General features: G+C 42.1%; 2 protein-coding genes across 2 annotated transcripts; one reads left to right on the top strand and one right to left on the bottom strand.

Moving 5' to 3' along the window:
* Positions 1-1,508: 1,508 nt before the first annotated feature.
* Positions 1,509-12,542, top strand: gart (phosphoribosylglycinamide formyltransferase). The gene is made up of 23 exons (XM_044345038.1): positions 1,509-1,616; positions 1,832-1,913; positions 3,580-3,729; positions 4,187-4,282; positions 4,366-4,540; positions 5,183-5,294; positions 5,756-5,824; positions 5,916-6,041; positions 6,194-6,281; positions 6,390-6,475; positions 6,549-6,717; positions 7,801-8,032; positions 8,393-8,487; positions 8,718-8,827; positions 9,237-9,435; positions 9,575-9,826; positions 9,905-10,057; positions 10,364-10,567; positions 10,696-10,854; positions 11,205-11,335; positions 11,451-11,592; positions 11,686-11,801; positions 11,905-12,542. Exons 3-23 carry the CDS (start codon positions 3,585-3,587, stop codon positions 12,100-12,102), a joined length of 3,057 nt encoding a protein of 1,018 aa, XP_044200973.1. The 5' UTR covers positions 1,509-1,616; positions 1,832-1,913; positions 3,580-3,584; the 3' UTR covers positions 12,103-12,542.
* Positions 12,543-12,659: 117 nt separating this feature from the next.
* Positions 12,660-14,201, bottom strand: n6amt1 (N-6 adenine-specific DNA methyltransferase 1). Its single transcript, XM_044345040.1, has 6 exons — positions 13,798-14,201; positions 13,613-13,699; positions 13,447-13,537; positions 13,278-13,361; positions 13,050-13,191; positions 12,660-12,968 (listed from the first exon to the last, which is right to left on the bottom strand). The coding sequence occupies exons 1-6, from the start codon at positions 13,932-13,934 to the stop codon at positions 12,853-12,855; spliced, it is 657 nt and encodes a 218-aa protein (XP_044200975.1). The 5' UTR covers positions 13,935-14,201; the 3' UTR covers positions 12,660-12,852.
* Positions 14,202-14,664: the final 463 nt, after the last annotated feature.

The following is a 14,664-nucleotide window of genomic DNA, read 5'->3' as shown; positions in this document are numbered from 1 at the left end:
TTCTCAATGTGTGTTTTTATGATTTTTTGTATTCTCACCGACTCAGTAGACTGTTACGCTGCAGAAAGAGGAGAAAAAAAACAAAAGAAAGAAAAGATATAAGCAACACAGAAAGAGAAAATGAAACTATTTTGTGCATTGAAGAGAAACAACCATAAAAATCTGTTGTTGATTATAACAACACCACCTGTTCTCTTATTGAAGCAGCAGCAGATTCAGTATGTTTTAAGCACCTGTGCAAACTGACACAAGACTACCTGCCTGCATCATTAATTGACCACACTCTCTCTACATCCACTGTAACTATCTGAGTCTCGTAGCGTCCTCCTCTGCACCCTCCTGCCTCCAGACTTTTAACTAGAACTAAAAAAAAAAAAGCAGATTCCATCAGTCCGTGTTTTGGCTACTTTACACCGTCTTCCAGTTAATTTGAGGATTGACTTTCAGAATTTATTGATTTCTTTCAAAGCAATAAATGGCACAGCTCCAGTTCATATTTCAGAGTTGTTATGTTCTTATACACAGGAGCTTATATCAGCAGACTAAACACCTCGGATTATTCCAAAGGCCACATTAAAGGGGATGGAGTCACTGCAGCCAGAGTGCTTAAATGTTGGCAGCATTTGTCTTTTTCAATATTTGCATTAAACTCATATCAATTTATGTGATATGCTATGTGATATATAATGTGTCAGTGTGTGTGGTGTTTAAGACTACTTATGAACCAGCCTGCATGAGATGAAGTTTATCTGTATTAATTTCAAGGTTATATAGAGGAGTAAATGGTGGTTACTTAAGTAAAAGTAGCAGTGTATAGCAGCAAAGTATATCATAAGTATCAAAAGTACTCATTATGGAGCAGAATGGCTCCTGCTATATGAGTATATATTAAATTATTGGATGATTAGTGATGCGTTAAGGTGTAAGCAGCCTTTAATTGTTGTAGCTGGCCAAGTTGAAGCTAATATTAACTGCTTTTATGTAGTTTAACTGTAACAATGCATCAACTTTTAAAAGCAAATGTTGGATTTAGTATACAGTCTGCAAAATGAATACTGTAGTGAGGTATCAAGAGTGAAAATATCCTCAAGATTATAGTGAAGTTGAAGGATAAAGTACCTCAAAATCCCACTTAAATACTTGAGTAATGTATTTAGCTACTTCCACCTCTGCTGTTGGCAGTCCAAGTGACAAATAAACATTTTACAAAGATTATCAAAATTCCTATTATCTATAATATTTTCTGTTATTATCATCTTTCTTATTGTGTATTGCACAATGAACCTAGTAGTAGACTAATTTTTAGACTGAAAAACATTGGGAAACTGTGATTATAGTGGCTCCAAATCTTTAGTAAATAAATTAATATGTATTTAAAATTATATTCGGCGCCACAGGAGGAAATTAAAAATAAAATGACTTTTATTTTCCTCTCTAGTGTGAAACCGAGGTGAATGTAAACCCGGGGGAATGTTTTTTAGGGCGAAAAAAAGGCAACACACACGGAATGGCTAATTAACTTCAATTCCCATGATGCACTGGGTTGTTACACCCCCGAGGAAGTTGACAAAATCCCCAAAAACCTGCCCCAAAAACAGTTTAGGCAGCAGATAAAGGTAAGAAACAGAAACGTATGTTAACGAAATAGAAAACAACGGCGAATTTGTTCGTTTTTAATGTTATTTAGCACTTTTAAGTAACTTTTCGTAACGTCTGTTGGCACCATTAAGTACATCATGGTGATATATTGGATCCACGTGGTGTGTGTGTAGTATGTGTGTGTGTGCGTGTGTAATGTGTGTGTGATAACATACTTTGCATCCACGGTCAGTCAGCAGGCTGAGAGCAGAGGAGACACATCTTACTGCTGAACCGGGCTCCGGCTATTTCCTGCTTCACACACACAGACACAGGTGAGTGTCAAAACAGCATGCTAGGTGTTAATTCACCAACAAATCTGTGAGCTAACGTTGCTAAAAAAAAAGCAAGTTAACTGTCTGACTAAAGTCATAACAGTTTTTATTTCCATGCAAGACCAGAATGAATGTATGCCATCCATGCTTTACTAGCTTGCATAGTGAAACAATTGAAGCTGGTTTGAGTAAATACATGAGATATTGTCCTTTTTTTGAGATATTGGATGAGTTTGCTTCTGTTTAACTGCTGGCTAAGTGCATGTACAGTATATATATACATGTGCAGCCATATTGGAGAAACATATTGTTAGTTAAATGCTTTTTTGCTTTTATTTTGACATCTTTTACACAAGTTAACCACAGCAAAGTTTGATGTTATGAAGTCTTTAATCCCATAATTTTAGTTTCATACTCCAAACCTGCAGTGGAGTACAGTTAAGAGTACATTAAAGTTATTTTTTATCACTGATGCTACAACCGCCTCATATTTACAACCTTTTTCTTTAAGTGATGTTTAAAAATCATGCATGGTTAGGCTCATGTGTTTTTTAGTCGCTGTCTGACATGTGGGTCACATGAGCGGAGTGATTTCAATCAAAGCCGGTGATTTGGCTAATTGTGCAACATGTGCACCCACTGTGCAACACTCACCCCTTTGTACTGTATCTTTTTGTAGACAATGTTTCTGCACATACAGGCCTTCACTCTTTATTGCACAATCCTCTGAGTTTAAGCCATAGGTTTCAGATCACTGCAGACTGGGATGGTTTGAACTCTAACCCCGGTTTGTTTGAGTTGTTTGGGGGTTAAAGATTGAGAACAGAAGTCTGTTTTTTTAATGTAAAAATCTGCACACTAGTAGCTGTTACAAGTTGGAATTGAATTTAGTGAGTGATTTTGTCTAGTTTAGGAAATTCAGGACAACAAAAGAGCCACAAAACCAGTTAAATCATTCAAGTTTTTATTCTGGTGACGATGTTACATTGATCCAAATGTTTATCATGAATTTGCATTGTCTAACAATCAGTATGATAAAGCATATCACATCTTATTTGAGATAGGAACAGTGAGCATCAAATCCCGTCAAACGTGATCAATAATTACATCACAAATGCTTTAAATGGTTGCAAATGAATGAAAAAAGCTAATATAAGCATATTCCAGCCCTTGTATGTGCAGATAACAGAACTCTGGTTTGCTTCAGAAACAAAAAAGTGGTCCAGTCGTTGCTTTTCTGTAAATAAAACTGTGGAATAACTGCCTCGCCAAGCTGAGCCTCCACTGAACAGTTAACCGTATATCAACCTGATAATGGATTTGTTTTTCAATGCAAATGAGCCTCCGTTCACAGTTGCCGGTGATTTGGTCTTGCTTGGTGACCACGCCATTTAATTGTTGACTCGTGTTTTTGTTCTAGTTGATTGGATCCTTGTTAGTGTGGCATTACAAGATAATATAAGACCCCAGGCCTCAGAAAAGGTCAGCGCTCCCTCACAGCTCCCCTTTCATTATAGGTCAATCTTTGCATGCAATTAAACGGCCCTTTTAGGAACGATTAAAGTCGGACGTGAAGAAGTGCTCGGCCGTGCCTTTGAACAGCAGCGAAGGTGTGAAAGGTTTCAGTCTAATCCTACACGCTGAGATTTATTCTCCCGTCACTCAGGTGCCATGGCGGAACGGGTGCTGGTGATCGGCAGCGGTGGGCGGGAGCACGCTCTGGCCTGGAAGCTGGCCCAGTCACCGCAGATTCAGCAAGTCCTGGTGGCCCCCGGTAACGCTGGCACGGCAGACTGCGGGAAGATCAGCAACTCTGGTAAATGCAAACACGATGACATACGTTATATGTTAGACCCTGAAGTTTATAGATGCAGTATATGGTACAAGATTTCTAATATATACAATACTGAATCATTTAGGGCTTCAACTAACAATTATTTTCTTTACTGATTAATTGTTTGGACTATAAAATGTTAGAAAATAGTAAAAAATGCCCCCCCAAAATTTCCAAATTTCTTACATGAAAGAAGAAATGACAGCAGATATATTTTATAATGTCCCACCAAGACATAAGTGGAAAATTGTGGTTTTTATTATGTAGTGAACACAGTAACACAAACACATCCCCCAATAAAGAAGAAGAAGAAGAAGAAGTGTGAATAAGGACTTCTTTTTCCTATTTTCCTTTATTTTTTTAAATGAATAGAGTACAATTCAGTTAATGTATTGATCGATTGATTGCAGCATCTCTCTCCCTGTTTGTCTCCATGCAGAGGTGTCAGTGAGTAACCACACTATCTTGGCTCAGTTCTGTAAGGATCATCATGTGGGACTGGTTGTGGTGGGACCTGAGGTGCCGCTGGCAGCGGGTGAGTGGACATTAACGCTCTTTTTTTCTGTGGGTTTTATTTGGTTTCCCTTCCGCTCCATCAACCGTACCGTTCCTCTCCAGGTATCGTAGATGACCTCACGACTGCAGGAGTGCCGTGTTTCGGCCCTTCTGCTAAAGCGGCTCAGCTGGAGGCCAGTAAGAGCTTTTCCAAGGCCTTCATGCAGCGTCACGGCATCCCCACAGCACGTTATGGCTCCTTCACCGACCCCCAGGAAGCCTGCAACTACATCCGCACGTCAGTACGGTAGACTCAGTAGCTTTGGAAGAGTGTCGACACAGTTATTTGTCCATGAATAAAGTAATAAAAATGATAAACATTGTTATGTGTAAAGCTTCATGCTGAATTTATTGTTCTCGCTGTTTATGTTGAGGGAAAAAAACATCATTTTTATCAGTCCTGATTTCCAGCATAGAACGTTATGAATGTTTTGTTTTCGGAGCCATTAAACACACAAAAATTTGCACCGTAATAGAATATGACAGTTTGTTTCTCAGATGGTTTCCCGAGTTAACGATCTAAGATGTGATGATTGTCTTTCATATGAGAGCACCCACAAAGAAGAAACTGATCCAACATAAAGAGAGCTGAAACTTTTTTATAGAGGATGAAAAGAAATCCCTCGTACTCAGTGGAAGATCATTTCTTTGGTCATCTCGGGCAGCAACAACAGCTGTCGTATTCTTACAGCCTTCAACCATATGGATCCCAAACCCATTCCCAAACAAAAGTGCGTCGTGCAAAATGTTAAATGGTCCACAAAAAACATCTAATGCTTTATATCTGCTATCCAGCATCTGTTCCAGATGTGTTTTCTGTGAAAAGATGTAGATTTTTACTGCATATCTCTGAGTTTATCTCGTTATCCGGAATCTCCAGGGCCGAGTTTCCAGCTCTGGTGGTGAAGGCCAGCGGCCTGGCGGCAGGGAAAGGAGTTATTGTGGCGCGAGACCAGGAAGAGGCCTGTCAGGCTGTGATGGACATCATGAAGGTATGAAACTATTGGACATTTCTCTGTGTGATCATTGCTCCTTTTCCAGGCAAAGCTGTAGAAAATACTCTGCAGTATTTAACCCACTGAACGATTATGAGTTAAGAGACTATTTGCCGTTATGTCTCTGGGTTGAAATGATGGCAGAAGGGTATTAACATTAATTAAACTCTGCAGTCACTATTGCTTTCTAGCCAACAGTTTAATTTTGTGAAAGTATTTTTTGTGTGAATCTTTTTTTGAGTGAAACACTTTCTTCTTTCTGCCTAAAATAAAATAAAAATACTGGAAAAGTCTTCAACTACTGTTTATTCTGCCTGTTCAGCAGTGCTGCAACCTCAGGCACAGAAGCTAGGTTTTTTTTTTTTTTAATACCAGATATACATTCAGTAATTACACCTTCCAGTTTCAACAGTTTCCACATGTTCAAAGGTAAATCTTTTTAACGCTGTGATTTACAGGACAGAGCGTTCGGAGCTGCGGGGGAGACGGTGGTGGTTGAGGAGCTTTTAGAGGGAGAGGAAGTATCTGTGAGTCGGAACGACACCAATTCTACGTTCACGTTAATATGCATGAACGTATGGATGAGAATAAAACCTGACAGTGTGTTTTGTCCTGTAGTGTTTGTGTTTCAGTGACGGCTCCTCGGTGTCTCCGATGCCTCCGGCGCAGGATCACAAACGGCTGCAGGACGGTGACTTGGGCCCAAACACCGGCGGCATGGGAGCCTACTGCCCAACCCCTCAGGTACTAGGGTGCTTCTTTCCAAAACTTTACTCCCACTTGAGTTTTTCCTCTACTTTTTGTTAGATGTTGGATTTATTTTAAGATTATTCAAACAGTCCGCTAGTGTACAGCTATCTCTAATTACTCTGCTGCTTCCTCTTGATCCTGTGCAGGTGAGCCAGGAGCTGCTGCAGCAGATCAGAGAGACGGTCCTTCAGAAGACCGTGGACGGGATGAAAGAGGAGGGTGCTCCTTATGTGGGCAAGTGCTCTTTTTCTGTCATCTATACTTCACATAACTCTCATTTTCCCCAGTCTGTCCTTATATTTGCAGCAGCGAGTTTGAAATTCTGCTTGTTTTGTTTTCCAGGCGTGCTGTACGCAGGCCTGATGTTGACCAAGCAGGGGCCAAAAGTCCTCGAGTTCAACTGTCGCTTCGGTGACCCCGAGTGTCAGGTGTGTTTTGTTTTCTGACGTCTGTCGCTGGATCTTCTTAATGCAAGATAAATGATAAATGTTGCTCTTTCAGGTCCTGCTGCCTCTTCTGCAGAGCGACCTGTATGAAGTCATCTTGAACACTATGAATGGCAAACTGGCCTCCAACGCCCCCGTGTGGCAGCAGGACAGCTCTGCAGTCACAGTGGTCATGGCCAGCTCTGGTTACCCCGGCTCCTACAAGAAAGGAGTAGAAATCACAGGTAGGATATGGCGCAGCAGCACGGTTGTTTGGTTAGACATGTGCAGGAATAAAAGAGGGGAAGTGGTATTTGATGTTGCACAGATGAGGTTTAAAACACTTCTGAAAAGTTTATAAGTTGGCCTCGAGTTGAGCTGATCCCAGGAGTGAGAATAAATTCCACGCTCAAACTTAGCCGTTAGTCCTTGACGTAACATTAAAAGGGAGTCTTGTTTGAACGTGTCTGCATTGAAACAAGTTGTAAAACTGCCAAAAACATGTTGGCAGTGAAATCTGTCACCACATGTCCCGTAACACAGTTAACGAATCATGCCTGATTCATGTGAGACTGATAAGGAATGTGCAATGCCAAATTCCAGGTTAAATTACACAACAAAATGAAACCTTCCCAAAATTTGGTTTCTTTGTCTGTTAGAAAATCTATAAAGGCAATTTCAGTGCAAACCCACAATTTAAGATTATTTTTGGCATGTTAAATTGTAGTATCCATGTTAATTAATATTTGGTAGATAATTGGTTTTCTTGGAGTGGAAACTGATGATAAGAATGGTTTGTTTTGTCCAGAACTCAACAATATTCAGTTTACTATCATGGAAAACAAAGAAAAGCAGAAAATATCACACAGAACCAGATTATAATGTATTTTTGCTTAAAAAAATGAGTTAAACAATTCATCAAATTGTTGCAGGTTTCATGTGTTAATTATTTAATCTTTATACAAACCTCCATGTTATACTTAATAATACAAGGTGGTTCTAGCAAATTTCATTCACTAGTTGTCCTCATAATTCTAAAAAATGTTTTAAATGTTTTTCAGATATTATCTTTAAGCTGCTTTGTGTTGGATTTGAAAATTTAAAGCTGCTTGTATCAAAAGAGACTGGCAGACAACAATGCATCCATGGACACTGAGAGGAAGAGGCTTATTTTTCTACAAGCAAAAACTTTCATCATCAGAATAACTTGAAAGATGCTGCAGTCATATTAAATCCGACACATAGAGGCTTTAAATCAAAATGATCTGGATTTTTTTCTAAATACGTATCTTGTAACCTGCCAGACTAACACCTCTCTTCTTCCACAGGTTTGTCCCAGGTTGAGGACACGGGGGTGCAGGTTTTCCACGCCGGCACGGCCCTGAAAGACGGAGGCGTTGTCTCCAGCGGCGGGAGGGTCCTGACGGTCACCGCGGTCAGGTCTTCGCTGGAAACGGCTTTGCGGGCGGCCAATCAGGGCGTGGCGGCCGTGGGTTTCCCGGGCGCCGTGTATCGCCGTGACATCGGCCACCGGGCCATCGCCCACCTGAACCAACGCAGGTGTGTGTGAACGTGGTACAAGTTGAACACACACACACACAAAACAAAACACTAAAACATTCCTTTGTTGTTTTTGTATTATGTAATAGAGATTTTTTTTTGTGTTTTTTGTATGTGATGTAGAATTTTCTCATTAATAAACTTCACATTGGATATACGTGTGTCCTAGTGTGTCCTCTTTTTAATATTTAATTCTATTAATTTACATTTTGATTTGTGTTCTAATCCACAACCAGAAATGAAGAAAAAAAAAATCACATTTTCAGATATTTTTCTACTGATTTGAACCCTTTTAAAGCATCTTTCATAAGAATTAGGTCACAGTTGATCAGTTCAGTGAGCAGTATTTCTCTCTGACAGAGGTCTGACCTATAAGGACAGCGGAGTCGACATCGCTGCCGGTAACAAGCTGGTGGACATGATCAAGCCTCTGGCCAAGGCAACTTCTCGCGCTGGTAACTTTATTTTCATGTTCAAAAACTAAAGACTGCAAGTGTGACAGAAAGAAAACACCTTCTAGTGCACTTAAATAATTGTTAGGTGCAGTACTGATGCATCAAACACACATAGTAATGGGAGAAAAAGTTTTTAATAGTATTTTTCCAGTGTTAAGTAGCCCTAATACAAACAGTCAAACTGGAATGAATGGACAAAGCAGTGACTGTAACTGGTATTTTTCCACCAGGCTGTAATGCAGAACTGGGAGGCTTTGCTGGGCTGTTTGACCTGAAGGCAGCAGGTTTTGTCGACCCGATCCTGGTATCTGGGACAGACGGAGTTGGGACCAAACTCAAGGTGGGATTTCGATTCTTTCATCCTCTTTTTGGGAGGAAAATAAAAACAATAAATTTAGTGATTTCTGGTAATCTTCATATTGTGTTCAGTCATCACACTTTCCCCATGAGTCCTTTTTCTTTTTTTTTTCCCAGACTTCACTGTCACGGTCCTGGAACAAATTAGAACCAAATGAATGTATTAAAACCGCAACTCGGTCCAAATTGGCTTTAGTTGATTCCAGATCGGCCAAGAAATAACTATTCAAATTTGGCTCGGAAGTAACTGAGCAGCAGGGAATACAGTTATCTGTAGACAGATTCAAAGGCTCAGACTTGGGCCTCTTAAAACCGCTGAAAAGAAATATAAATCTATGCCTTTTAAAGATCAGGGTTATCTCATGGACATCAGCATTTTTGTCACTTATCAGATTGCTCAGGCGTGCGGGCAGCATGGCGGCCTGGGTCAGGACCTGGTGGCCATGTGTGTGAACGACGTGCTGGCTCAGGGCGCCGAGCCGCTCTTCTTCCTCGACTACTTCTCCTGCGGCAGCCTGGACGTGGACGTGGCGGCCTCGGTGGTTGGCGGGATTGCCAAAGCGTGCGAGATGGCCGGCTGCGCGCTGTTGGGTAAGAGGAGACGTCATCCTTTATTTTGGAGTCGACCGTGAGAAACGATTTGTAGCATCTCTAAATCAAAAAGAAGAGCTGTAGCTTGTTTTTCCTACTCGTCTTGTTCCTTAAAATATTTGTGTGTGTCCATGTCCAGGTGGAGAGACGGCGGAAATGCCGGGCGTCTACGCTCCAGGGGAGTACGACCTTGCGGGGTTCTGTGTCGGAGCGGTGGAGCGCGGAGCCATGCTGCCCAGGCTGGGGGACATCGCCGAAGGAGACCTGCTAATCGGAGTGGCCTCCTCTGGGGTCCACAGCAACGGCTTCAGCCTGGTCCGCAAAGTCCTTGAAAGAGCTAACCTCAGCTACAGCTCCCCTGCTCCCTTTGGCAAACCGGGACAGACCGTCGGTAAGTCACCTCCAAGTCACATCGCTGACACTAAGCGTGCTGTTAATTTTCAAATAACTGAGGTTATTCCGCCTCTAGGGGAGGTTCTGCTGACACCAACAAAGATCTACAGCCGTCTGCTTCTGCCAATCCTGCGCAGCGGTGCTGTCAAAGCCTACGCTCACATCACCGGCGGCGGCCTTCTGGAGAACATCCCTCGGGTGCTGCCGCAAGAGCTGGCAGTCGATTTAGGTGAGATGAAAGCAAACGGACACTTCATCTTCATATGCAACATAAGCATATAAGACGTCAGCAATTTAGATTCCGGATGAGGTTTGCATTTGCATTTTGAAAATCAATTCTTTATTTATGCGAGGGGAAAAAAATAGTATAAACATTTATAGCTGTATGACCTTTGTGCACACTGAAGTTCATGCAAATAAAAACAATGAATAAACAGCCCGTCTTTCCCGTCTTGAAAATGTAGAGGTCACTCTGTGTTTTTAAAGCGTACAGTCTCGTTTTAATATTTACGCTTGTTATTTATGCATGACTCAGATGCCTCTCGTTGGAGCTTCCCCCCGGTGTTTTCCTGGCTCCACGAGGAAGGGGGTCTGAGCGAGGAGGAGATGGCCCGCACCTTCAACTGTGGCCTGGGGGCGGTACTGGTGGTCGCACCCGTGGACGCTCAGAGGGTCCTGCGCCAGCTACAAGCTCACGAGGAGGCCTGGATTGTGGGTTCACTGGCCCAGAAGCAGCCTGGTGAGACACTGAATGACTGATACTTTGGAACACAGCAGAGCAGTCAGAAACGATTTTTTTGAGATACTAGCGGGAAAAAATAAAGGTTAAAAGCAAAAACGGTGAAACTCCTGTATGTGCTTTTACAGGTGCAGAGCCTGTGGCGGTCCGCAACCTGAAACACAGCCTGCTGAATGCAGGTCCTACCTCCAGTGGGGAGTTGGAGGTCAAGCTGAATGGTGGTTGCCATGGTGACAGCTGCACGCCACACAAGAGGACCAGAGTAGCTGTTCTCATCTCTGGCACAGGTGTGTTTTTGTTCATCTTGAAATAAGAAGTGTAACCGCTGACTTATTGGAGTCTCCGCTGGTTTCCCACCATAACACAGCATTGTCTTTTCTTATACGTCGGTATTTGGACAAATTACACAAATAAGATATAAACTGTTAAAGAGCTTTGGAGGTGATGGGAGGTGGATTTTGTTTAGACAGATCAGCTGCTATCTCCAGCTTCATATTTACTGTACAAAACATGAGTGGTATCAATCTTCATCACTTCCTAAAATGTTGAACTATTCCCTTGAAAGTGGATCACATCCTACAAAAGAATTCCTTATGTTTTCCTCACGATGTGTCTCAAAAATCCTCCACCGTTCCAGGCACCAACCTGCAGGCCCTGATAGAGCAGGCCAAGCGTCCGTCCAGCTCCGCAGAGATTGTGGTGGTCATCTCCAACAGACCCGGAGTTCAGGGCCTGAAGAGAGCATCGCTGGCTGGCATCCAGACACGGGTACAAAAAAAAATAAACATTCAAATAAACATCACAGAATAATTCTTTACCAGGACTCCAGTCTCTTAATGAGATCCCAGATTACATGAAAGCAGATGTTTTCACCCCAAACTAGGTGGTGGACCACAAACTGTACGGGAGCCGAGCAGAGTTTGATGCCACCATCGACCGAGTGTTGGAAGAGTTCGGGGTGGAGATGGTGTGTCTGGCTGGATTCATGAGGATCCTCACAGGGACTTTTGTCAAGAAATGGAACGGTGTGTAAATCCTCATATTTGCACTGTTGATATGATCATTTTGGAGTCACAGGAAGGTATATTACGTTGTGCGTTTGTCTGTCCTTGCCTCAGGTAAACTACTGAACATCCACCCATCCCTGCTGCCCTCATTCAAGGGTGTGAACGCCCAGAAGCAGGCTCTGCAGGCTGGGGTGCGGGTTAGCGGCTGCACGGTCCACTTTGTCGCAGTAAGTTTGACACACTTGTCAAATACAGCAGCCAAACTAATAATACTTAAAATATCTTGGAGTTGGAACAGCTCACAAAGCTTTTGTTTCTCTGTGTTTTTAGGAAGAGGTGGACGCGGGAGCCATCATCGTGCAGGAGGCGGTACCCGTGCTCGGCAGCGACACTGAGGAAAGTCTGTGCGACAGAATCCGAGAAGCCGAGCACCGCGCCTTCCCTGCCGCTCTGGAGCTGGTAGCCAGCCGCGCGGTCAGGCTCGGCGAGGACGGACACATCGTCTGGAAGTCGAATTCACAGAGTTAAAAGTTCACACTGACCACAGCTTACCACTGTCAATGTCTACCATTAACCTTCTTACTTCTGTTACTTAGAACTGGATTAACAATGTTAAAGAAACACTGACAGAGCAGACTGATATAGATGACACATTCCAGTACCTCAAAATGGACTTTTTTCATATTGACGGAACTTTTGAGTAGATTTCGTTAATAGATGCTTCAAGCATGTAAACACAAGAGTCAGATTTCTTTCTTCGTGAGCATTTTACTTGAAACAAAAATTACATTCCATTTATACCTTTTGAGACTTGTTAGATTTGTGTCTGCACTGGGATTAACCTCTAATTTAGCATTAAGCATGTTGTTCCTACTTGTAATGCTGTGTGAATGGTGTATGTTAATATAATGAACTACAGTATGATGAATTTCTGGATGCCGTTTCATTATTAAACCTGTCGGGCTCAATGCAAGGACTCACTTTTGTTGTATTTCTACTTTATTTGTTTTACCAGTACATCAAAGGCACCTTTGTCCTTTCACCCAGCAAATTTCTCACTAAAAAAAAAAGGTTCTTTCTCATGCTGTGTTTCACTCCTGCAGAGCTTTAATCAGAAAATGTTCATCATTCGTCTGATGTGTACATCTTTCAGTTTTCCTCATTAGAGAACATTTGTCCTTCCAAAATCCAAGACTGTGCCCCATTAGATTAAAGAAATCCTGTCCACTGACTTCTTTTTCAGTTCTTGCAATCCTTTCAAAGGATTTATTGTTGAGTTCACGTTTGTTGGCTCCTGTGGAAGCGCAGGACAGACAGCCTTTCATTTCCAGCTCTTGTAGACAAGCACGACTCTCCTCTCAAACCATGTTTGCCCAGTAATTGGAGGATCTCCTCTGGTAAAGAAAAAGAGGAGGTTGAACTTGTTATACAGACTCAGATGGTTTGAAGTCATCAGAGAAACAAAAGTATCGTACCTGGATCATTCTCAGCAATGGTAATGAGGTAAAACAGCCCTTTACTGGACAGCAACTTTGACACCAGAGGCAGAAATCTGTCAGTCACCTCTCGGCCTCGCTTCCCGCCAGCCCAGGCAGCTTCAATGCCTGTACTCCCAACCTGAAAGAAATGAATAAATGCACTTAAGCACTTTGATGACACTCTACACACCTCTGAAATCTGAAAACCTGCCAAAGTTGAGCCACCTCATCTGAAGGTGTGACCACATAGGGAGGGTTGAATAGGAGAACGTCCACTTTTCCACTTAGCCGGGGTAAGAGGCACTCCACCTGAGGTAGGAAAAACAGAACTGAGATGTGCAATTCAAGTCCTTGCATGTGAAGCTGCTTGAAATGTACAATCAAAAAGTCTCACCAGGTCTGTGATGACTGGCTGTAGTGAAACACTGTTACAGGAGGCTGTCTTTGCTGTGCACTGTGCTGCTGCATGATTCACATCAGTGCAACTGAGGGAGAGACATTTCTATTAGGTGGATATAGAGGAAAAAAAAAAGTTACTTTTTAATGTATGAGTCACTCACAGATATGAAGCTGAAGATCCAACAAGGGATGCCAAGAATGCAGACACCACTCCTGAGCCGCTGCCGACCTCCAAACACACACATGGGCTGCAGACAACAAAGAAACATGAGTTATACGGAGTCACAGGTCGTATCCAGCTGGAATAAAGGGAAATATTTAATGTTAAAAGAGGCAAACGTGTCACCTCATCTGTTGCAGCCTCTCTGCGTCTTTCTCCAGAGCATCAATTAACAAGAAAGAGTCCTCCGCCGGCTCGTACACATCTCTGAAGTCTCCTCGTCCAGCGTGACTGTAAATGGGAGTGGGGTAGCTTGTGGACATGTTAACTCAGCTGCCAGCTTGCATGTGCTCCCGGCTCGTCTCCGTTCATTAAGTAAGTAACGTGTTGCTTGTAGTGTTAGTGTCAGGTGTTTGTAGCAGCATTACTGTTAAACACTTGAATCGAGGTGTAGTTCAAGTGTTGTCACTATTCTTCATCACAACTGTCAATTAAAGCGATATAGGTTAGCTACCGAAGCTAATACAGAGCATGGATGTACAGTCAAGTTACTTCCTTGTATACAACCTACGTCGCGGTGACGTATCTTAACCCCTTCCCTGGTGGTCTGACGTCACTCTGGGATAAAACTTTTAATGTGTTTCAGCTTTTAAAAAACACATTTAGGATTAACAGCATTTCGGTGACTGTATTTGAACGTGTAGCGGATTTATTAAAGGTTGAAATACAGCTGTTTGATCAATTATAAGCAAGAGTAAAAGTATTTATTATGCAGCATAATTAGTTTCTTTTATTTATATATCATTCATTGGATTACTATAACTGATGCATAAACAGGACAGTCATTACTCAAGATATTGGCTTGTAAAAATCTCCACATAGCTCTGTCTTGAACTTAAAAACCTTTGAGTAGTAATTTAACACAATGAGCCTCAAGGATAAAAGCTTTACCAAGCTTTTCAATCTTAAATACAGCTGCTAACTTTAAAAATTATTTACTCAAGTTGGGATTGAACCCACAACTTCAATGTCAGAAAGTTACTACAAGGATGG

This window comes from Thunnus albacares, chromosome 24, assembly GCF_914725855.1.
Source record: "Thunnus albacares chromosome 24, fThuAlb1.1, whole genome shotgun sequence".
Taxonomy (NCBI): domain Eukaryota; kingdom Metazoa; phylum Chordata; class Actinopteri; order Scombriformes; family Scombridae; genus Thunnus; species Thunnus albacares.
The sequence above is the reverse complement of the archived record's forward strand: the minus strand, read 5'-3'. Positions and strand labels throughout refer to the sequence as shown.